The sequence below is a fragment of the Polypterus senegalus genome, chromosome 11 (genome assembly GCF_016835505.1).
Source record: "Polypterus senegalus isolate Bchr_013 chromosome 11, ASM1683550v1, whole genome shotgun sequence".
Classification (NCBI taxonomy): Eukaryota; Metazoa; Chordata; class Cladistia; order Polypteriformes; family Polypteridae; genus Polypterus; species Polypterus senegalus.
The window spans coordinates 88,778,162-88,804,354 of NC_053164.1; the positions used below are offsets into that span (position 1 = coordinate 88,778,162).

The 26,193-nt window shown below is 36.7% G+C and overlaps 1 protein-coding gene across 1 annotated transcript in view; it reads left to right on the plus strand.

The window, feature by feature from the left end:
- The first annotated feature begins 586 nt into the window (after positions 1-586).
- Positions 587-26,193, plus strand: part of actn3b (actinin alpha 3b) — a 76,592-nt gene continuing 50,985 nt past the window's right edge. The window contains exon 1 of the mRNA XM_039769206.1: positions 587-859. Coding sequence (XP_039625140.1) covers positions 728-859 — 132 coding nt within the window. The 5' untranslated portion in view covers positions 587-727. The remainder of the gene's footprint in view (positions 860-26,193) is intronic.

The window sequence follows — 26,193 nt, forward strand, 5'->3', positions numbered from 1 at the left end:
AATATACCTTAACGTCCCCTGTATGCTATTTACAATGTTAACATTTAACGTGAATTTTAGCTTGAAACTAAATGCACATTTTTCACTTAGGAAATTAGTTATCCCATATTTATTAATAGTGATTGTGAAATGTTTTTTCATACTTGAAACCTGTTATCTCTAGCATTTTGCATAGGATGTATTCGACTAAATCCCTTCTGTGTACATTCGCGGATGCTGTTACGTATTTTATGTTTAGCTTTTAAATTTGCTTTGTTTATAAAGCCAACTGAATCCTGAGCTGCAGTGTCTCATCAGTTTATAGGTATGCTCAACAGGTTATTTGGATAACGGTTTCGGGGTCCAAACTGTGATTTTCAAAACTAGGATTTTCTAGCATTACATTCAAACAGCTGTTTTTATTCACGCGAACGTCTTTTTAAAAAAAAGTGCGCGTGTGGCTGTGAGAATTGGACATCCCTGTGAGTAAGAAATCCTCCTCTAAGCCCCGGTTGGCTGTAAGCCGTACCCGGGCACACCCTCCCGTCCCTTTTGAGGTAGACCGTGATGCCCCGCTGCCGGGCGGCTCATACTTATTAGGACCCAGTCACGTGGAGCATAGGACTGGCAACAGGCTGAGGCACCGGCTAGAGCCCAACGATAAGCAGTGTAACGGCCAGGAAGGGGGACAGCGGCTGTACAGCGGCGAAAAGCATACAGGCAGGAGGAGAGACAAGAGACGGTCGACATGACACAAGTCGAAACACAAGTGCAATATAGCACTACCTACCACATGCACTCGGAGGATTACATGATCCAGGAGGAGGACTGGGACAGGGACCTGCTGCTGGACCCTGCATGGGAGAAGCAACAGAGGAAGGTAAAATGTGCACTATCCCAGGCTCCGTTTACATTTCTTCACTATACACCCCCCTTTAGAAAATATACCTAATGTTCCTCAGCAAATCCAGATTAACAGGTTGTAAAACAGCCATAAAGGAAGAGACAGCTTTGGATGACTTGACAGACGTATCGATAGAGTAGCGGGCACGGGAGAAGGTGTACAAAATTTCTTTCACAGTTGCGGACCATTACTTGGGATCCCATATCATCAAAAGAGTTTAAGAAAGTTATGCGTAAGAGACTCTATTAACTGATATGCAAACTTTTTTTTCCTTTTAAGACAGTTTCAGTGCTGTGCAGTTAGCATTTTACAGGAACGGCCACATTACACAGCCAATATACGGATCTAAATATAATGAACATTCTAAAGGTTGTATTTCTGTTATAGAACAGACAAAAACTCCGCTGTTTTCTTAAGTGGGTGTGTTAATGAGGTCAGGTCCTTATGGTTTATTCGCATGTCTATAAAGGCTGAGAAGCATTTAGAAGAACGTGTCAGTTATTGTTCGTGGTGTGAACGTTTCTGTTCCCCTAGCTAAAAACAGTGTTCCATTTGAATTTCACCAGCTCTGTTTGAGAATATAACAGTACTGGTACTGGAGAGCTGTAAAGTTAAATAGCTTTAGAGGAAAACGTAAAATGTACTCTGACTTTATGCTTTACTGTTTGCTAGACTTTACTACAATTTTTTTCACTGAACAAAGTATACAGTGAGAAAGTGGGGTTATGCTATAATCAGCGCCGGCTTCTAATATAGACAAAACGATGAACTATACAATAAATAAGCGAAAAGGTAGGGAAAGTTTTTTTTTAAGCGTCCAGTCGTTTGCTCTTTACTCAAAGTTAACTGACACTTTTTTAACGAGATTCCAAATTTAAAAGAGAGGGCTGAGGTGACACTTTCGAAGTGACATCAGACGTCTTGAGAAGGGTGAGATCGCGTTACGGTGTGCAGGCGACCTTGGAAAATGTAAGGCTGCCAATAGTCAAGACATAAAAATACACCTCACCTCTTTTTTTCATCCTTAGTGCTTTGATGGAAATTTTTTTGCAAGGAAAACGCTGACGGCAACGGGAAACGAGATGCACGTTAATCCTATTTTTATTATTGTCATCCTCATCATCGCCTAGATATAGTGAACTAATCTGAATATGTGAATTTTAAATATCTCTTCTTCTACATGACCGCTTCATAATATATCAACATTGTTGTATAACGTTATATTTATGATTATTCAGCCGATTGAAATCTAGACACTTCAGCAACTAATTGACCTTCAAGAAGTGCCAAGGACCGCAGGCACGTTTTGTTAAACTTTAAAATTTGCCCACAGTTATTACATTAACTTTTGGACAATGTGTTAAGATGATATAACATTCTCACATCCTATAACTACAATTAAGAGTGTTACGCTAACACATTTTAAATGTATCGTGTTCCATAAAAGTTACCGTCACACTTTGTTCGATTGTATACGTTTACCGTGAGATGCATGTCACTTTTGTGGTACGAATTATTGTCTTTACCAGAGCATTAGATCGATTTCGTCGTCGACAGTTCTCACCTGTCTTCTCGCAGGACTCCAATGGAGTGCGTTCCACGGGGACTTGACAAGATTGAAATATGTGCACAGATGTCGAGCGCAGAGAGACGGGCAGAGGGAGAACGTGTGTTTGCTCTTAGGAATGGGGATTGGGTGGTGGCAACCCAAATAGCCTCATGTGCTAAATATAACCCCCGCAGTGCGGGGCGAGTCGTGTCTTTTTTTGCCTGAGTCTTCTTAAAATTTTGTAGGGGAGATGAGGCTTTTCCAGATCTTATGCTCAAGTGTTTACAAGCGTATACATTCCTCCAGTCTTAGATGTGCGCACATTCAAAACCGACGTCGTAACTCCTGAAGACCTGCTACTTTAGCAATCAAGCCTTGAACAGTGTTCGATTGCACCAAGAAGCTTTTGAAGCATGACTTCATTTTCCAAAATGTGCATCCAAAGCTACTCAAGGAGATGATGTCACCTCTTAAATAAAGGAGTCCAATTCACCCTCATTAGCTATGTGCTCCTAAAAAAAAGCAATAGCAGATGTACATGCAGAACCCTTCAGTGCTTAGCTCATTATGAAAGAACTTCAAGGAATACAATGAATAAATGTAGTACTCATAATACACACAACTGTCTGTAAAAAGTTTAGTGCAAACACAGAAGCATGTGTATTGATTATGTCGTTATATATTCAGGAAAGTAAATGATGAGCATTTTTACAGGGTGCATGGAACTTTATGATGTGAAAGAAGCTGCTTTGAATAAAGGGTTGTAATTTTTTGTCCGCTATGGAGATATGAATCGTGTTAACTTCACTCTTCATGCCACTGCCTTGGTTTTAGAAATCATAGCATATCTTGAGACCACAGATGACAATACTGGTTTTAAAGAATTTAAGGCGACTTTTATGAACATCTATATTTACAAAAAATCAAACAATACCGCATTTTGTGTTACCTCAAGTATTCTTTTGTTCACTATTTATGGTTATGGGAACTAGAACCTATACATGCAGTGATGGATAAAAAACTGGACACAAGGGTGCTAATCCATGGTACAATGCATATCAGCATAGATCAATTTGCAGCTGCTAGTCAAAACAAACTGCACAAATTTAAGATATGGCAAGGAAACTGACTATCCACAGAGAACAAAGTCGATATGTGGACTATGAATAATATGTACTGTACACAGAAATTGACTAGGCCTACAGTAGGACTCTGTACTTGTGAAGCTGAAACACCTATCCACCCCATCCCATAATCATTACGCTTATGACTGAGATGGGTGAATAAAGCTGTAATCCTTTTATGTTTTCTAGTAAAATTACACAGCATACAAAAATCACCTCTTACCACGGCACTATGTAAAAATATTGAAATAATTTTCAACTTATTATTGAATTAAATTATACCAGCGATAGCCAAAAATAAATATGCATGTTTTAAAAATTGGTGTTTTAAGTTAACTAGATAAGGTATCAACGTTTTTTGGAATTAGCAAAATCTGCATAAATGTTTAGTTTTGCTTCTTCACTTGTTTGTAAAAAAGATTCTGATCTGAAGCATAATTTTATTTGCATGTGACATCATTCCAAAAGGGTCTGGTTACATACATGCTCCCCATTTTCTGTCAAATCAATGCAATGGAGAAATTACTGAATAAACCTGCTTTATTGTTTTGTTTAAATGCTTATGGTACATTGCTTTTTTCTTTTCTTTTTTTTTTTTTAAGAAGAAGAATGCAAGAGAGGATATGGTTATTTAAAGTATGTTTTAAAAATAGATGCAGAGAAGGCCTAGTCCATACATGTAGAGCTTGACATGCTTTCTGGACCCTGACAAACATTTGAAACAGATACATACGTAACATATTCATAAACCTTCAGGTTTTAGCTACATACATAACATATTCATAAACCTTCAGGTTTTAGAGCTGAAACCTATTCTGGCTGCTTCAGACACAAAGCCGAATACAGCCCTCGTCAGGACACAGTCCATCTCAGGGTACAGACATTGTAAATGTTACATAGTTTTTTGTGGTTTGAAATGCCCTCATATAGTAAGGTGCCATAGTGCACAATCTAGAGTATAGTTATCCTTTCTATGTACCAATGCACTCACAAAGCTTTCCAGCATGTGCCACTCTGTTTATGATTCTAAACTCGGTTTATATTTTAAATTATATTGCTGACATTTTAAAACTATATTAATACTAAGATGAGAAAGAACAGTGTTAAACTATAGTAAGATCTAAATTCAAAAAAGCAATTACTAAAAAAAAGTTTAGTAGATGCTTCAAATCTATACTTGTTAATAATGTTGTTGAAAAGAAAAATAGGCATTTTGGTCTTTGATCAGGAATCTAACTGATATGCTGTAAGATTTCTGCTGCAATGCTGATACCCATGGTAATCAATCAACAACATACAGTAAATGTCTTAGGTATATATTTAGCCAACACATTGTGGAGATACTTTTGCTTAAGAGAACTTCGTCTGAATGTTTAGAATTTTTTTATGTATAGGTTTAGATTGGACATGACACTAATAACCTTTTTTATTTATCCGGTTCTGTTTTATACAACGATTTTCAAAATGATCACTAAACATACCACTTCACAAAGCAAATAAAATTATGTAGACGATGACTAACTAAATTACTAGTTAATGTAACTGCATGAGCTAACAAATATGGAGTGCTTTTGGAAAAAATCTGTTCTGAATACTTTTCCAGAATATTAAAGTAGAAACAACAATTACACATTATTTCAAAATTAAGTGGTTTCTTTGGAAATTTGGAAACCAATTATGCCTTCTAACATAAATGAAGATTTTTCTGGAATCTTGTTAATATACTGTATTTGAAGAAATAAGACTACAGATCAAACCATTTCCTTCAAACTCTATTATTGCAGGATCAAACTGCATAACTCTTTTTAAGATTTTAAGAGGCTCCTTTAACATTGATAACAAGAGTGTGATGTTGATTTCTAGAATATTATCAACATGTCCCTTAGGTTAACTTTGAAGGTTAGACTACACCATTACTGCACTTACAGTACCTATCTTCTTCCTCTTCATCTTTTCCCACTTATTAGTCTCATTTTGGACACATAAGAATTAAAATGAATACTACGTTTTCAAACAGTCTCTCACAATAAACACAATATTGGTCAAATTGTTAATTGTTACAGTATTACTCCTTGCATATTGGACTAAGTTGGTGGGTGGCCATTTTGTTTTATGACTTTCTAACTTTATTGCACTTTACTACACAATACTGAATTTGCACCTTGTGTTAAGAAGTACAGGAAGTTAAACATATTTTTTCACAATGCAAAATTTTGAAGTTAGTTCATTATTTATTTTCAAACCTTTTTTTTAGAATGCAGTTATTTTGAAATAGTGCTAGAGGGATTACCAATGAAATGTCAGAAGTATGAACATATATTTCCTGTTTTTAAGTCTCTACTTTGGCTTTCAGTTAAGTTTACACCAATGGTCTACTTCTAACATATAAAGCTGTGAATGGGTTTAGATTCCTTTGCTGAACAGGATCTATTAATACCCAGGCTCAAAGTTGTGCATTAAAATGACAATATGAAGTCCTTCATGTAGTTCTAATTATACACTTTTTATTTCACAATGCTATATTGTCCTTTAGTTATTTGTCTGTGCTACAATTCTTGTTGTGACTTATTATTACAAACCATCCCACCCCCTTTTTAAAATTTTTCTTATGAATCCTCCTTTGGGACTTTGTACTGTTCCAGTCTAGGTCAAGTTGCTTTTCTGGCAAAGGAATGAGTCTTAAGGGTGAACAAGAATCTTTGACATAAAAATATAACAATAAGAGTGAAGGAGGAGTATGGCAGCATAAGAATAGATTAATCATAAAACAAGTAGCAAGGGAGGTGATAAAACAAAACTCTGAACAGATTCTGGAGCACACCGAACTCTAGAGTTCAATATTATTAGGAACAATTTTGCTTATTGCTATGGAGAAGACTTTCATTTTCATTGTTTGTAAGCCATGAATACAACTTACAGACACACACACACACACACACACACATATATATATATATATATATATATATATATATATATATATATATATATATATATATATATATATATATATGAGGCACATTTATGCATACTCAGCCACTTTTGAAATGCAGGTTTACCTAACAAGTGTATCTTCTTCTCATGAGCAGAGCATGAAACTCCACAATTTGTAAAGTTACAACTTTACACATAGTTTTACTTATTTAAATGTGAAATTAAGAATAGTGTAAAATGATACATTTTATGCAGTGTATTTAATTTCTTGTATTGAGACTGTTACATGGTGAAAACTGATAGCCTTTAATGATGTTTTAGATGACTTGGATTTTCTATGGATTTTCCAGTTTTGCTAGAATCTTTATATCCTTTTATCAATGCAGAAGTTAATATTACTTACTCAACATTTGGAGTAATTTTGTAATATTTAAATTCTTTATCAACTCCCAGTTCAATCAGCCATTGTTTAATGATTATGGTTTTATTATTGAGGGCACAGAACTGCAGTGTGTGCATGTGTGTTTTTTTTTTCTTTTTACTTTAAATATCAGTATCAGAGTCATTTTGCAGTAAAAGTACAGCACTACACTGTATAAGAGGATGCAGCAATTTGCTCATGCATTCATTTTGACTCATCAGTTCAAGATATGCAGGATAGTGTCTTGTATTAAGTGTATCCTTTTTTAATTCTTATTCTAATGTTCTCTTTCAAAGCTAAGCCCAGCATGCTGTCCCCTGTAACAAGTACAGCAAAGTTAAAATGCAAACTTACATTCAACAAAAACACATTGCTGAACACAGTTTTCTCTCACAGCTTCTCCAGATTAAGTAACCAATACATTTAAGGTTTTTATTTTTAGATTTCAATAAATATGTAATTCATTTTTAACATTGTATATGACTAAATATTCTGTTATTTCTTATTTTGTTTTCAGGATTGTACAAACTATTTCTGTGCCCTGAATAGCTAGTTTTTGATTAATGTATGAAAACTGGAAGATTAGTAAAATGACATAGAAGGAAATAGATTACTGTGACGAGCCAGACCTCGATGAGGATGTGTATTCAGCTAGACAACATTAGGAAGATTTTGTAGACCTCCCACTGCCAACAACAGTTTCAATATGTCCTGTCATGTCATGTCATTTTCTGACTCACCTAATTTAGACCAGGGTCACGGGAGGTGCTAGATTTCTATTCAAGCTAGCACAGAGCACAAGGCAGGAATACACCATGGACAGTGCACCAGTCCATTGCACACTAGGGTCAGTTTAGCGTGGCCAATTCATCTTATCTGTATGTCTATGGACAGTGGGAGAAAACCAAAGCTTCCTGAGGGAAACCCACACAGACTCGAGGAGTACATGCAAACTCCATGCAGGAAGCACCTGGGATACAAACCTTGGTCTCCTTACTGTGAGGCGGCAGGGCCACCACTGCACCATCATTGTGCCTAGTTTCAATATGTGTTTTTGAAATAAGATTGGGAATATTATTATAGTAATTGGGACTTCAGCTGCCCAGATATTAACTGGGATAACTTTACAAATAGCAGTGCACAAGAACAGAATCTCGTACTGTGCATGTAATCAGTGACTGTTTTTTAACATGTTATATTAAAGCACCAAAAAGCCTAGCTAGATGTAGTATTTTATAGTAATTAGGACAGAAGTTAAAAGTTGGTGATTCAACTTTTTAGGATTTAGTCACCATAATATAATACATTTTGCAGTGTTTTGGAAGAGTGCATATTCAAAACATTAAACTGTTAAGTGTAACAGTACAAATTTTGAGCAGATATGACAAAACCAAAAAAAAAATTGATAGACTTAAGTGTGTAGTCAGTTAAAGAATTTTGGCACTGGTGTTAAGGAACAGTGCAGCTGGTTTAAAGGTTTTTTCTGTAGAATGCGGGACAAGTTCATCTCAAAATTTAGAAGCAGTAAGAATTTAAACATATGTATAAGGACATAAAAGATGAAGCTACAGAGATAAAAAAAACAACTTTAAAATGGTAAAATGTAAACAAGGCTAGTAACTAACACTAATAATAGTGATGTTAAAAGTGGTATATCTAAGGGCTGAGTGATGGGGCCACTGTTGTTTTTAATATGTATAAATGGTCATTATAAAAATGTAAATTACATACTTGGTAAGTCTGCAGGTAATACTAAACTAGATGGGATGGATGATAACGTAGAATCAAGCCAATCAGCAGAAATATCAGGACAGAATAAAGGCTTAGGCAGCTTTTTGCTAGATTAAATTTAGTGTAAATAAAAGTAAAATAATACAAATAGGAAGTAAAAATGTAAAATTTAAATACACAAAGGGAGGACTGAAACTGTAAAATACACCTTATGAGAAGGCCCTAGCAGTAGGCAATAAACCAGTTGATTCAGTTTACAAGATGAAATTCTTCTTCTTGCTATAGATGTGGAAAAAATGTTTTACCAGTATACTACAACTTAGTAGAAAATTTAAGAACACATTTAAAATTGTAAATCACAAAATGTGCAAGCTAAAGGAAACAGAAACATGATTTTTTTGTCAGTGTATTAATGTTTTAAAGGTAATGTCTTTTTGTATTGACTTGTAGGTGAACTGTGTAAATTGGGTGCCATTTTTAAAAGGATAAATTCACTTAGAGCACTGTGAAGTTCAACCTGATTGATAAGCTGATACAAGCAGGAGGATAAGACAAGAATAAGCCATGTCTTATGCAATGCTTGCTTGGCAGTGGCAACATGAAGAAGTTAGAGAGGTAGTGATTAAGGGAGTGTGAAAGAGATAAGCTATCCTTTAATTAGTTAAAGAGAAGTGAATACCTCCGATCAAACTAATTTGAGTACCAGAGCATTAATAGGCATTTCAGTGAAAATAGTTACATGCTGATTACCTTAATCGTGATTACATTTGTTATTTATTAAACAATACGTTTTAATGCAATCAAAACTGTCAGAATTTTTAGTTATACCACTTGTTCATATCACCCTCTCCTGAAAGGCCCTAAAAGTCATAGCAGATTCAACTTTCTAGATGTAGACATATGTACAGGAGTGCTTAACAAGGCTAATAGGATTTTAACATATATAGCTCAATTTTTGGAATTCAAGTCAAAGAAATTTATACTTAAGATATATAATGCTCTAGTGAGACCTCTTCTGGCATACAATGTACACTTATAGACAAGAACCACTTAACTGATTTCAAGACTGCAATATAAGAGTTATGAGCAAAGATTGAGGAGCTGAATTATTTTACTTGTAGTTTGAGCAAATGAGGTTTAAGAGGTGACATGAGTCAATTGTTTAAAATTATGCAGGGATTTAATACAGTGAATCCCAGCTGTTACTTTGAAATATTCAACAAGAACATGGGGATAAAGATGGGCCATTTTAAACATAGATTATGTGCAAACATTGCATTTTTCTTCACACAAGGAACCATAGACATATGGAATAACCTGCAAAGCAGTATGATAGATTGTAGTCCTTTGGAAATTTTCAAAATTCTACCTATCATTTTTGAGAAATTAGATGATTAGGATTTGACAAGATTGTGGGTTAATAGCATGTTCTTATCGTAATTGTTCTAATGTTAAAAGATGTGTATTGGCCCAGAATAAGTGAGGGTATGTGTGTACTTAAATGTACCCTGTAATCAATAAGATTTACTCGTTAAGAGTTGATTCCTCAAACTAGGTATTCTGAATTGGCTCCAAATTCATGAATGTTGGTGTATACTTAAATGTGATGAACTAGGATCTTGTTAAGCAAACTAGCTGTGAAAATGCATAGATGGTTTTAAATTTGATTTTGAGACAGTGATTACATTTAGCCTTTCTTTCTCTTGGCAGAATTTCTGAATTGCAAAATCTAGCCATTGCTGTGTAGAAGTGGTGGATGAAAAAGTAAATGGCTGGGTGGGGGAGTGTGGATGGGAAAAGAGCATTGCAGTAGTGGAATGGTTAACACTGCTGGCTCATACGTCTGGATTGGAATCCTGATTCAGATCTGTATGGACTTTTCATGTCTTTGTTACACCAGTGTGGACTCTGTTCCAGATGTGTTTTTTTTTGTTGTTGTTTTTTTTTTTTAATCCAAAGGTGTGACTGCTATGCTCTGTGAGTAAGCAGAGGTGTGAGCAAAAGTTTGGAAACCTGTCCAGATTTGTTTCCTGCCTTGCAATCAGTGGGGATGTTATTGGGGTAGGCTCTGCATCCCTATTACTCTAGGTTTAAATTAAGAAAGGTTTTGAATTTAATCAATAAAAGTTCAACCTTCTGCTTTCCTTTAAATTGTATGGCATTTAATGGTAAAATCTTATAGTAGAAGCCCATATATTAAAGCCACTATTGTCAACTCTGACTTTGAAATAGGCAGTACTTCCATTAAAAAATGAACTCATGTAGACAATGCATGATATCTAGATAGAGGGATTTTGTCTCCCCAGGAAGGGCTGTTTAAAATTACTGCTAAAACACTATTTTGCTTTTATTTTGGTTAATATTAACTAATAAGCATGAAGAGGTGGATAACACTGTTGTATCATAGCTATAGAATCACTATGTGGGTGGAATTTGCATTATCTTCCAATGTTTTCATTGTTTCCTTGGTATTTTTTTTCCTTCCTGTATATCAATTTAGTTGTTTTTTGTAACGTGGTTCACAGGGCCCTCAGTGGAATGTGTTCGAAGACTGCATTTCTGAGTTCCCAACATATTACCATCATCCATTGTTTCTGCTTTGGAACCAAGCCTGTTGCTTGTCTTAGTTCTTTTGATTAACAAAACTAGGTTCTGAACTTCAAAGAGTGTGTTGTTCCATAGCTTAAATTGTGAATCTTTAAGATATGGGTATGCAGTTGTACTAGATACTAGAAGTATCAACAAATTTTAAAGTAATCTGCCACAGTGTGCTTCAGTCATTTTTATTTCCTGATTCTTGACATTTTTAGATGTGACAGGTGCTGCCATTGAGTTTCTGGCCTATCTAGAATATTGTTTTTAAAACAACCATTCTTTAAGGTGTTGTAGTTAGTTTATCTTGATCTTTCATACGTCATCTTCTTTTTTCCATGGTTTAATTTGTTGTGTTTATTTTTTTACCTGTATGAATAAAAAGTTGTCTGTTTATTCCCCAATCTTTCCAAAACATTTGGACCGTTTATCACAAAATTTTGCATTTGTGCTGCTGCTAGTCCAGTTTAAATTATAGGCTATATGGTGTATTGGGGAGAGAGGTTGTAATGAAGAGGGCAACCCAAAAACCAGTGCCAACATAGGGACTACAATTCCCATCAGGCAGCAGGAGTGTGCTAGGGCTGATGGAAGGACACTGTTATTGACACACACAAAATTTTGCGTCAGTCAGATCTCATCTAAGACCACACATATAATGTTTTTTTTTCTCAACCAATTCGGAAAATAGTTTTTTTTGTCTTGTTGTATTACAGCTTTTGGCTAAGAGTATGTCATTTTGTCTCATGATGGATTTTGCTTAGCCATACTGAATTTCCAAAAGACAGGTTTTGCACATATACTTTCATGTAGACCCTTTTTTGAGAAATCTACAGGTTCAAAAATTGTGTGTGCTGTTGCCAAAACCATCTAGGAGCAATGTTTCTTTCTCTCAACCCCCCCACCCCCAAAAAACTAAAAACTCAGTTACCCTTTTTTTAGTGAATTTCATGTTTACAAAATGTTATACAAAATGAACTTCAGTGGCAATTTCCTTAAAATTGTGAAACAAAACTCTGCTGTTTCATTCACCACTATCTTTTACTTAGTTATGATTTATTACATGCAGGTTTAGAAAATGGAGGGAATGATGGATATTATGCATAACCAACAGGGTGAGATTCAGAAAAGAACAGTGATGTTGGTCAAATGTAGAGCGGTGGTCTGAATCTCTAGAAATTTCAAGACACTGTACACGTGACCACAAAATGAACTGAAGACACTCCTTTTTAAATAAAGCAAAGCCTTGCTATTGTACACCTGCATATTGTTACAAAGTGTGATATAAGCCACAATGAAACACAATATTTAAGAGCATGACGAGTTGCTGTTCATAATATGGCAGAAACAGAATAACTGAGGATGGCATTAACAGATTTTTTTGGTTAATGATAGACTTTTATTTAGTCTATTTTATGATTAGGAATTTTATGCTTGTGATTAATAGCGATTAATTAATATCTCTTGTAATATTATGGAGACCTTCACTGACATCTGTTATCCCCAGCCCCCAACAACTGTAAATGCTTTCATTGTTCCATGAATTTTATTATTCAACAACTTTATTAATGTTTTAATCTCATGCTAAACCAGGAAAAACAAAGAAGTAGTGTTCTGACACAGCATGGGGTCACCGCAATTAGAGAATCTAATTGTACACAAAAATGACAAATTCAAAACTCATGAAAGTAAAGAAATTGATAGTCATTAGAGCAGGTAGTGTAGATGACAGATGGGGCTCTAGCATTTTAGACAGCAATGTCAAAGTGTCAAAATTTTAAGAAACTCATAAATATTTGCTATCTTACCTTAACCTGGTATATAAATATACACAGGTAACACTGGGAAGTTTGGCTGGTCCACTTTAATAAAATTTAATAAAAGCTCAATTTCCACCAGGTTGTAATGTCTCCGTTATATGCCATTTGGTGCTGGATTCATACACAGCAGTACTAATGTTTGTGATGAGCCATCTGTTGGATTAAAAATTGTAATGCATTTTATTAGTACATGCATTACAAAATATATTCCAATAAATAGTGCACTGTGGTCTATGAACTATGAGTAGTGACCGAAACAATGAGATCGCGAGTACAAGCGGCTGAAATAAGTTTCCTCCGCTGGGTGTCTGGGCTTTCCCTTAAAGATAGGGTGAGAAGCTCAGTCATCTGGGAGGAGCTCAGAGTAGAGCCTCTGCTCCTCCGCATCGAGAGTAGTCAGATGAGGTGGCTCGGGCATCTGATCAAGTTGCCTCCTGAACGCCTCCCTGGTGAGGTGTTACGGGTATGTCCAACCGGGAGGAGGCACCGGGGAAGACCCAGGAAACGCTGAAGGGACTATGTCTCCTGGCTGGCCTGGGAACGTCTTGGGATTCTCCCGGAAGTGCTAGAAGAAGTGGCTGGGGAGAGGGAAGTCTGGGCCTCTCTGCTCAAGCTGCTGCCCATGCGACCTGACCTCGGATAAGCGGAAGAGGATGGATGGATGGCTGGATAAATAGTGCACTGCAAACGTTAACAAAGAATACATCCAACAGTGAATAACTTCTGGACAGACAGATATCGGCTTATCTGCCTTAATAAAAGGACAAGTGTATGTGTTTGTTTATGCATGTGTTCGTCTGGTTTATAAGGTTAGGAGAAAAATTTAAAAATGGGCAATACATGTAGAAGAAAGGGGAAAAAAATCAAAAATTATAATACAAATATCAAATAAGGCTCTTATGATCTTATGAGCCTATTGCGCTGTCTAACATTATTTGCTGGCAACAGCAGCATGTTAGTGACTTTCTTGCACCTGCTCAGGTCTCATGAAAGAGGTTTATTGCCAATAATGTTAATCAGTAATAACTTTGCATAATGAATGAGTGAAAATAATGATAAACTGGTGCACATGCCAGGGAACCAAAGCCCTGACATGACTAAGCTTGAATTGCTGATCCAAGTCAATGCAGTAGCAACCACCTCTACATTTTCTCAGCAAAACACTGACTGTAAAAGTGGTTACTTTAATGAGCGATGCTGAGAGGAAGCAAAAAAAACGGGAGGCTGTATCTGAAGAAAAAAGGCTGTTGTGAGGAAAGGGATCGGGTGCATATTATTATACCTGACCAAATGGACAACAGTGTGTATCAACTAAAAAACATGAGGTCCATGATGATTACTGAGATTTCAACCTGTCTTAGACTGGCAGCACAGCTAGTACACATTTAATTAGTATTTCTGCACTGTTTCTTCATGGGCATAGCGGCTAATGAACTGAACTCTGAATCACAAGTTTGTTGGCCAGTTCCTAACCATACTTGGCATGTGACCCAGAGCATGTCTATTAAGCTATCTATGCTCTAACAGTGAAAAAATGTATATAAACAGTTCTACTGTATCTCTATTCTAGTAAAGTGTCTAGAGGTGATTATACACAGAAAGGTGCTATGGGAAAAAAATAGGATGGTGTCACTTGTAGGGATATTGCTATGTAAAATAACAATTGTCATTAACATACTATTTTTCAAAACCCATTTAGGCCAATACAAAGTTTTTGGGAAATGCAGAGCTGCATTTTTGTGAAACTGTCAGTAATGAATTAAACCTCCCTTGATGTAACTGCAAATTAAACAGCTGTAAACATTATTGCCTTTCATCATTTTACCTTCAAAGATTCATTATAATGTTTCTTGCCATTTATACTTGGGTTTCTGCACTGGCCTGTTAACTTGTGTTATAAATGCATTCTTTGTAAAGCCACAGTTGTCCAGTGTTTTTTACAAATGCTGCATTGTGACCAGCTCATTTACTGTTTGTGTTAGATAGATGGATGGATATAACTTTATTTATCCTCAGGAGGAAATTTGGCTTTTTACAGAAGCTTTTTAAATAAATTAAATATACACACAGAATTTGGTCTAAACACAGACTGGAATTACTACAAAGCAAGAAAAATTCAAAAGATTGAAAAGTTCTCACTTGGCTGTCACAGTCCCATTATGAGGTGAGGCATTATGCAGTATTGCTGTTGGTATAAAGGAGCCCCAGTAGCGTTTCTTGACACACTTCTGCTGAATAATTTGTTGGCTGAAAGTACTCTGTTGGTGTTTCAGAGTGAGGATGTGCAGCATTGTTCATAATGGCACTCGGTTTTGTTTTAATTCTCCCCTTTGCTACTACCTCCAGGAAGTCCAGAATGCATCTTATGACTGAGCTCACCATTTTAATTAGTGCATTGATTCTGAGGGCCTCTGTTGAAGTGATGTTACCAGCCCAGCACAACACAGCATAGAAAACCACACTGGCCATCACTGAGTTATAGAAGATGTGGATGATGTCTCTTCCAACATTATAAGAATATGGTCTGAGTTCTGACTTGAAAGTTTCCCATCATATCTCAAAGATGTGCATGCTAGATTAATGGAGGAATTCTTACTTTTTTTCCTATGAGGGTGTATGCATGATATATATATACAGTATTATTAGTGTGTATATGTATATAAAACAGTGGACTGCTGTCCTATCTTGGGTCTGATCCTGCCTTGCTTCTCTCAAAGGAAAAACATGTTCAAAAATAGATTGTGGGTACATAGATTGTAATTCAGCATGCTTGCTGCCAAAATCTATATAATATCTGCGAGTATAAATGGACTGGTAGAACTTGCTATTATGCCACATTCAACTTATTAACAATGTCGAAAATTTCACTTGTGCCTGAATATTCAGTTTCAAGATAGGATAAGATAAGGGGTCTGTCTTCCTAAAATAAAGAAGAAAGAACCTTAGTGGACCACCCAGGATGCCTTAATAGGTTAAAAAAATGGTTTGAAAATAATGAGCAGGTAATTTTAACATTTGAGAATACAATAAATATAGTGGTTATTTCACTAAAATGAGTTTCCTTTGTTGCTAAAGTTGCCTTTAAGCTTAGTCAGTAACATGGATTACATATTGAATTTTAAACTCCACAGTCTGACACTGCTCAGTTTGAAGCTGGTCCACTAATGGTCATAATATCCTCTGCTCAGTTAAACAGCGGCTGCAGTTTGTTAGAAATGTTTTTCAGCAACTGTCATAGTTTTAAAGCAAAATTTGTCAATTTTGTACCTTCCATTTAGCTCCATCTCCAATGTCAAACACTGGTTTCTTGCTGGTTCATTTACTGCGACGTAGTGGGTAGAATATTTTTTAAACCATAAAGCTGCCATTTTACTCCCCACTGGAAATTTGCTATATGGTCCTCAGTAGTCCACTTGTACTATTTGTATTTCAATTGTGTAAACATTCTACTGCTTTGAAGTCACAGTAACCTTGGGATTATGTCACTGTGTCATCAAATGATCACTTTTGCTTATAAGTATTCAATTTGCAGTAAGTACAGCACAACAGAAATTCTCACCTCACCGTGCAAATAGCAGGGCTAGAAACATTTTCTACATAAAGCCTAAATTCAAACTACCACTTCTTTTCCATTGTCAGCAAGTGTACAGGATGCAAGCCTCCTTATAATGAAACATCTACAGAGAACTGATAGATGGATGATATCTACAAGAAGGGGTGTACTTTTCATTCAGTATGTGTGTTTTAGCCATTTGTCCAGTGATTTGTTAAATATACAAAGTCTAAGACTGTCATTACAAAATTAGGTATCTGAATTGAAGGCCTAAAAACTGACCACCTAGGTTGGAGTTCACAATCCTTTTCCTAACACTGTGAGTTACATAAAAAAACTCTTAAATCAACATATCCTTCCTTTATCATCTGAGCCCTTAATCCTACTCTAAAATGGTCAGTTTTACCATTTGTCTTAAAATTCCAGTACTTCAGCTGTCTTTACTGACAGTGTTCCCTGCTTTACTGCCTCTGAAAATGTCCCCTATTCACCCATCATTCCATCTATTTTCTGAACACCATATCTGATGGAACAGCACAATTGTAGAAGTATTTTTTTATATTCCAATCATGATCAGAAAATAAATTGATTTTTAAATGTGCATATCCATTCTTTTGTTTTCTAAACATACTTTATATATTGTTGGTTCATTGAGATCTAGAATGTATCTCAGCAGAACCTGGTACAAGATATGAGATAGTTAAGTGTTGCAGGTCACTTTTATGTTAACCCACTCACTAACTCAATTATGCATTTTTTAAAGCCTCTTTATCTAGTGTAGGATTGTGGTGAACTACAGTCTATTCCACCTCATCAGATGCAAGGTAGAAAGAAACACTAATTAGGATGCCAGTTAACCACAGTGCAAACCCAGAAACGCTCACACTCACAGGGCATTTTCAAGGTGCAATTAGACCAGCACATAGACATAACCAGAGAAAGCCCATGTTGTATATTGGACAATGTGTAAACTCCATTAAGACAGTGATTGAGTGGCACTTAATCCCATGTTTCTGGAGCTATGAGGCAGCATTTCTGTCCTCTGCAATATTCCCTTTTTAAATTTAAATTGCTTTGCTACCATATTTTGAAAGACACTATGGTATTATGTTTTATGTAACACAAATTTCTAAATAAAATGAACATTTGTTTCCTAATTCAAGTTTTCCAATAGCAGCTGAACATTATGAAGAGAAAATGGAACATGATTTAAGAAATTAGCATCTGTAGAAATGTTTGCCTTTTTTTGGAATTCCCTTATTAAATATTTTTCTTCTTTTAGTTCGGAAAATTAAGTCTTTATTTCTTGGAAACACTTACCCCTTTTACCACCCAGAGCAGTGTTTAAAATATCATGTGTCATTTGAGCTGGGAATCAAGTTTATGAGAATTGAAATGACAGTGTGTGTGTGTGAAAGAGAGAGAGACATTCACACACTCTGAAAAGAGGCAAAAAGTGTGTGTGAGAGCAACGATCAAATGGCAGTTGCTATTCCAGAAGCCATGTCCTTATAGGGCAACTTCTAAAAACTGCCTCTGAGCTTTAAGAACACTGCTTAGAAGAGGCATGACCTCATGCAGGTATTTTGGAGTGGAAGTGTGCTTAATTAGGACATAGGATGGCAGCAAAGACTCATGGGAATGGGAAATAGGTGGCAAAGATGGCTGTTAATATAATATATAGTAATGAGACTGCTTAGAACATGTACATATGTTTTTGCCTTTCCCCTAAACATGTTTGAATCCAATTTTTTAATCAATATCAGTCAGTAATGTTAACACATTTTGGTTGAGCGAAAGTGTGCAGATATTCACAATAATGAACTGTACATGATTACTGGCATTCCACCACCGGATAGGATAATTAGGAAGTACCATCTGAGGTGGGCAGGACATGTCAGAAGAATGGATGATTATAGGCTACTAAAGAAGATTTTGTTTGGTAAGGCTTTTGATGGAAAACAAAGACCAGGAAAGCCTCCAACTGATTGGATGAAATGTCTGAAAGAAGACTGTTCTCTTACTGTCGCTCAGATAGCATGTGGACAGTGGCAAATGAAATCAAAGGACAGAGCCAAATGGTGTTCAGCTCTTTCATCCCTAACTTCAAGAAAATGAAGAGATAGGACTTTTATTATTACCTCAGGTTTAATAGTTCTTCCAACGTAGAACAGGGCCTACTTCCAGTCAGAACAGGCCTATTTTTATGGACACATGCATACCTACATAAGTGATCACTTAACCATTGCTCTCTGCCATTTTTGTAGAGAGAGACACTGGTCCAGTGATTTTAGATCCACCACTGCAACAGTAGTTTTTCTTCTTCTTGTTGTACATATTTACCTACTTCCTGATTTCTTGTGATTGCAAAATTTTGACCCTAAATGTTTTAATGTCATTAAACAAAATTTGATACATAAAGGAAACCTGAATGAATAGATAAAACATTTTTAGCTTGTTTTATTCATCTAATTAGCAGAGCTTTCCAATACCCACTGGCACTGCATGAAAAATAAAGCTAATTGTCTCCTGGTTAAATGAACTCTGGTGAAGGAATAATTAGAATAACATAACTGTACACAGCCAGTCTAGATTACAGCTGCTCTGGTCAATGTTTTGACTATTATCAGAATCAAATTGCCAGTACGAATTCAAGCTATAAGCAGAAAGGTTATTCAACTGTCTGGAAGGGCTACAAAGTCTTTTCTAAGGTAGAGACCCCACCAAAAAACAGTTAGAGAGCCATAATCTTAAAATGGTAAGTACATGGAACAGTACTGAATCTTCCCAGGAGTGACTGGTGTACCAGAAAACTTCAAAGATAGTGCATGAAATCATGCAGAAACCCAGAAGGAATCTTGGTAAACTCTGAAAGAACTGAAAGCTTATCTTGGCTCAACAAACACCATTGCTTATAACCCATACAAGCAGAAAGACAATTGGCAAAAATGTTCTTCACTGGACAGTAGCAAGTCAGAAGCAAAATTTTTGGATGATGTGGATCCCATTATGACTGTTGTAAGAATATTATACCAACAGTAAAACATAATGGTGGTAATATGATAGTGTGGGGATGCAAGGACTTGCAATAACTTAAGAGTTGTGCATTCTGTTCTGTATCAGAAAATTATTAAGAAGAATGTCTGCAGTAGTCATCGGGTCATGAGCTGAAAGTGAAAAATAGCTGGGTCAAGAAACAAGACAAGGACCAAACATTCAAAAGCAAGTCTGCATCAGACAGGCAGAATATAATCAACATTCAAATTTTGGCATTCCTATTGATTTCTAGATTTTGACTAGGAAATTTGTGAGAGGGCCTGAACAGCCTACAAAATGATTTTGCTTTAAAGCAGTCCTACAAGGAAGAGTGAACCAAAATTCCTCCAACAGAATATGACCTGAAGCATTTTGTCGCAGTCCTTACAGTTAAAGGTGACACAACAACTGATTAAGTGTTATGGAGCAATTATTTTTTTTCACTACTTCCAGCTGGTGTTGAATAACAAACAATAAATAAATAACATACATTTAAAAAGGGAAGAATTCAGGTCACTCATTAGCCTAACATGATGTGTAGGGACCTGAGTCCCTGAAGGAAACTAGTCCACACATGATGAGAAAATACAAATGCATCACTGATAGTGACTGAGCTTGGAATTTCACTAAGCACCCTGAATCTGTAAAGCAGCAGTGCTAACCATTACATATTCTTGCTGAATAGTTACATTATTATGTTTAATTTAAGGCATGTTTCAATGCTTTCATAAAAATGTAGTTGGATAAATTTTTTTTGTATCATTTCCAGTAGTTCTTCCCTATAAATATTATATTAAGCACTGTGAATCCACTCTACTGATCAGGAGTGTAGGCCCCAGATCTGGACTTGGGGGCTGATATTCCTCTAGGTTTTGTTCCAGGTATGCCAGGTTTGGTCAGATTTGGGAGCATGCACTGGCACAGCACGTTGCTGCACTTACCACACAACAAAACAGCTTGGTATCCCAGTTGGCAACCCCCTAGACAGACACGTGGTCCAGCCACACCCTCCAGAAATGACCATCTATTTGCTGTAGCCTGGTGTCACATGGGCATTCTCTTGACCTGTTCCAGCCTCTTTCTGGTCCTCAACAATGAGGATCCTACGAATCAGATTATCCTCTGGGAATCACACAACGTGACCATTGTGCTGTAACTGATGCTCCTTCACAATGCAGGTAATGTGCCTCATTCGGGACTCTATGAGCAACCACTTATTCAAAAAAGTCAAAGCAGCAATACCCATGGATTTTCGGAAGACACACAATACAGAAGCAGTCCAGCCTTTGTCTCGGGTCACTGGATAGCATCTATGTCTCGCAAGCATATAGCAAAGCAGGAAGCACCAGGACTCTAAAGACTTGAACCTTCATCCTCTTACAAAGATATCGGGAGTGCCACACACCCCTTTCCAGTGATCTCATGACCCCCCATACTCTCCTAATCCATCTACAGACTTTACAGGAAGAGACCAAAGACCAAAGACATGAGTGCCGCTGCCAAGAAACCACTCAATGCAGTCAACACTCTCTCCGCAGACAGACACACTGCTGATGGCTGTTCCCAAGAGGTCATTAAAGGCCTGGATCTTGGGTTTTAACTGGGACACTCACAAACCCAGACGCTCAGACTCCTCACTCAGTCTCTTGAGAGCTCTGATCAGAGTCTCCATTGACAGCTCTGTTGACAAAGTCAAGATCAGATTAATCTTTCTTCACCAACAGATATCCCACAGCCGCTGGATCCCATGACCCTGCCCAACACCCAGTTCATCCAAGCACTGAACATAAACACACCACCGACGAACCCCAGAATCAACTGGGAAAAATGCAGCGGTTCTGCATACACTCTGCACAGCACTTACAGTACCAGTATACAGACCGGCCATTACATCCAACTTCTGGAGGATCCCATGAAGTCTCAGGATGTCCCACAGAAGTCAAATGCCTTATGAAAATCATCAAAGGCTGCAAAGAAGTTTGCCGATATTAGCGTTTGTGTTCACTGAGAACCCTCAGTGCGAGGATGTGGTCAATGGTATACTTTTTATGTGTAAAACCAGACTGGTAGGTGAGCAAGTGATCACAAATCCTATTGAGGAGGACCCTAGCAAGGACCTGCCACTGAGAGCAGTGTTATCCCCCTGTAGTTGGCACAGTCCAGGAACTCCTCCGTCCTTTTCCAGGTAGAGATGACAAGTCCAGTTTTCTAGTCAGTGGGGATGACGCCCATCTCCCACATGGAAGCAAATATTGTTTGCAATGCCAGGAGGACAGCCTTACCACCAGCATGAAGAAGTTCATCCCAGATATCACAGATCCCTGCATCCTTTCCTACCCTCAGCTGTTTCACCATCTGTGCAATATCAGTTTGATTAGGCAGTTCACAGTTGGAGGATCAACTTCAAGATCCATGAACCCAGAGATGTCCAACTTCCTAGCCGGAGGATCAGCTTTAAACAGCTGCTCAAAGTAGCCAGCCCAGCATGTCACAACTGCAGCGTTATCTATAGTGACCATTCCATCACCCACCCTGTTTGCAATTCTACGAGGAACTCCTACTTCTGTAAGTAGGATGTGGGTCACTAGACCAAAGATGGTGTGTCACTTGTGCACAGATTTATCTAACAAATGCCTCCTTATCTGTCCTCAGAGTCCTTGCAGCTGTCCTTCTCAGGTCCTGGTACAGACCTGAGTTACCATTAAGCCATGCACTGCAACTCCTCTCAATAATATCCAGGGTGACATGCGAGATGAAATAGCAATGCCATGTTTGTTAAATAAACATGTAACATGATTACAAAGGGTTTAACATGGTCATAAAAACAGTATTACTTGCCATGCAAGTGCTGTGTAAGTCTAGTGCAGATGCCATAAATATAGAAAACTTCAATTGATTCTTTATCAGAAAAGGCATAATAATTTGAATTTAACTGGATGGACAACATGACATGACACAAAGTTGAGACTTTCTTACCAACCCTCAATTTCAGTTGCAGTATCCTCTGTTGATTTGCTATTTCCACCTTTGTGTTACTTTGCTGCCTTTTGTTTGGGCAGTATATGGGCAGTACCCTACACAAGATTTCCTGAATATCAATTAGTGGAAAAGCATGAAGGGTGACTCAAAAAACAGAATTATTGTTCATAATTAGATGATGCCAAGACAGGTGGATTGGCAGATCATCTGGAATCCATTAAATCATTAGAGGGACTAGGGCAGCATACAGGCTTGGGCAGATTTGTGGCAGATGAAATTTAATGTCAGTAAATGTAAAGTATTATACATAGGAAGTAAAAATGTTAGGTTTGAATACACAATGAGAAGGATTTAGGAGTCATAGTGGACTCTACACTATCAACTTCTCGACAGTGTTCAGAAGTCATTAAGAAGGCAAACAGAATATTAGGTTATATAGCACGATGTGTTGAGTACAAGTCCAAGGAGATTATGCTCAAGCTTTATAATGCACTGGTAAGGCCTCACCTGGAGTTCTGTGTGCAGATTTGGTCTCCAGGCTACAAAAAGGATATAGCAGTGCTAGAGAAAGTCCAGAGAAGTTCAACTAGACTGAGTCCAAGGCTAAAGGGGATAAATTATGAAGAAAGGTTAAAAGAGCTAAGCCTTTTCAGTTTAACCAAAAAGAAGATTAAGAGATGACATAATTGAATTGTTTAAAATTATGAAGGGAATTAGTACATTGGATCGAGACTGTTATTTTAAAATGAGTTCATCAAGAACATGGGGACACAGTTGGAAACCAATTAAGGATAAATTTTACACAAACATTAGAAGGTTTTCCTTTACATAATGGACCATACACACTTGGAATAAGCTGCCAAGTAGCATGGTAGACAGTAAGACATTAGAAAATTTCAAAACTAGACTTGATGTTTTTTTAAGAAGAATTAAGTGGATAGGAATGGAGAGCTTTGTTGGGCTGAATGGCCTGTTCTCGTCTAGATTGTTCTAATGTTATAGTGTCAAAAGATTCATAGTATATTATTATGAATCATAGTGCAATGCATTCACATGTGATTCATAGTAGGTAGTTAAGTTTGAATCCATATACTGCAGAAGTGGGGATTCTTACTGGAGTAATACTGAGGGGTTTTAATTTAGGTACTTTTTGATGGCTCTTACTTAAACATATTAGGGCTTCAGGTGGTGGAGCTCATCCCAACAGCACTAACCACAAGGAAGGAAAAAGGTAGCCAGTCCATTGTAAGACCCACTCATGCACACACCCATGCTCACACTCACACTCACACTGACACAAGGCCAGATTAGAATGGCCAATTAACCTAACATACATTCCTTCCGGAAAGACACACAGAGATCGGTTAAAAATGCAAATTCCTCACTGAAAATGATCTTCACAAGATTCAAACCCAGGATGCTTTATCTGTGAGGCAGTGGTGCTAACCACTGTGCTGGCCATATTCACAAAAGTGATCTATATAGTAAAGCTTTAATGACTAACTGATTGATCGATGTTATCTGTTGTAGCAGAATGATTTTCTCGTTTATTCCTCTATCATTTTTTAGAAAACTGTTAAAAAATTATCATCTTATAACTGATAACTAACTTTCCATATTAATGTGCAAACATGAGCAACAACAGAAGCTGGACTTCCAGCACTCCAAAGCCTCACATCACTTCCTGTTGCCAAGCATGTCTTATTATAAATCGGAAAACGTGATCTGTTAACATAAAGATGGCGGATTGGTGGATTGAGGGCCTAAATAATTGTGTGCATTGCCACATTTTAATGTTAAAAAAGAAAAGAAGTATTTCGGTTTGAATGCCAGGTCAACATTTTAAGTGGCATGCACATTGTTCTTCTAGGGGTTTCCTTTGTTTTATATTTACTTCTACAGTCCCAAGGTATATGGTTTATTTAATGCCTAAAACTAAAATAGTATGTTGTTTGTTGCTTACCCTTAAGTCAACTTATGTTTCAATAGACACCATATTCCCTCTACGTTGTGACCATGGGAAGTGTATTTAACCTCCCTGAAGTCCAAATGAATACAGTGTACAGAAACCATTGTAACATACTGTAGCACAGTACTTGTAATGCTTCTCGACTCTTATAAATCTTCAGATGCATCAGCTTAAAGATCTATATCATAGATAGTAATACTGTTTTAAAGGCAGTTTATTATTACATCTATAGGTTCATGGTTATGGCAAAAGTATCATTATTCACCTGGACCATAATAATTATATTAGTACCTAGAACAACAAAGGCAAATTTGCAAATTATAAGTCTGTATTTTATGCACATATACAGTATAATCAAAACATACAACAACAATGCAAATCTTACAAATGCTTCATTATGTAATATTGTTCACCTATTCCTGTGTATACTTGGTCTGTTGTTGAACTCTATTTTTCACAGCTAAGGCGGACTTGATCACTTATGAGGTCCAACTCTTTATAGACAAAGGGTATATCTCTGTGAGTGATTAAATGGAACTTCATGCTGGCAGTAAAGTCAGGGAAAACTTTTCTTCTTTTTAGAATATAATAGTCTGATGAAACAAAATAAGTCAAAATCAAGTTTTTAAGGTCCCCAAATGACTACTGTCTACCACACTACTTGGTAAAATATTTCATGTATCTGGGGTTATGTGTATAAAGACAAATTGTATCTATGTACCTGTGTTCTGGTTGAAAATTTACTTTAAAGTAGCATCTGGGATGCACTGTATTAGTTTTTCTTAAAATTTTAAAAGATTGTGTCATGCTGCCTCTTTATCACTGTTTGCTTACACTAAACAACTTCAAACCCTTCAATATTTCCTCCCAGCTCATACCTTGCAGTCTTGTAATCAGTCTAGTTGCACTTCTTAGTAGTTTTCCCACTTTTTTTGGCGATATGGAGAACACAACTGCATACAGTACTCAAGCCGAGGCCTAAGCTGTGCATTACATAACTTAGGTATAACTTTCTTCAACTTAAGCTGCACACATCTGGCTATACAAACCAAAATTCTGTTAATTTTTATTAATTATATCTGTTTGTGGCTTGGATATACAGTGTAAAGGGTCCAGTACAATAATGTGCACTTCTAAGTTTTAAAGTTACCATTACTTATTCAGATTTAATATTTTTTACTTCCTTTTTGTATTTTTACATTTACTTACATTGCAATATACACCTTTCTGATCATTTGTGTTTGTTGCTTGCTCGCAGAATTCCAGCATATTAGTGAAACACAATCTCCAACATGTAAACCCAATGCTGACTGCTCACAAATATACATGTTCTTGATATATGATGCTTAGCTATTTCCTTAATGATTACTTCTCTTAATTTACCTATGATGTTTGTCAAGCTTATAGTTCTATAGTAACTTGGATCAGCCAAATCCCTCTTTTTATTTAATGGTGATAACATTTGCTAGCTTCCCATACATTGGAATTTCCCCAGTGCAAACTGATCTCTGAAAAAATATGCATCAATAGCTTATATGCATAATCTCCTTAAGCATTCTAGAATAAATAGAAAGTATGTTTTCTAATCTACAGTAGCTGTTA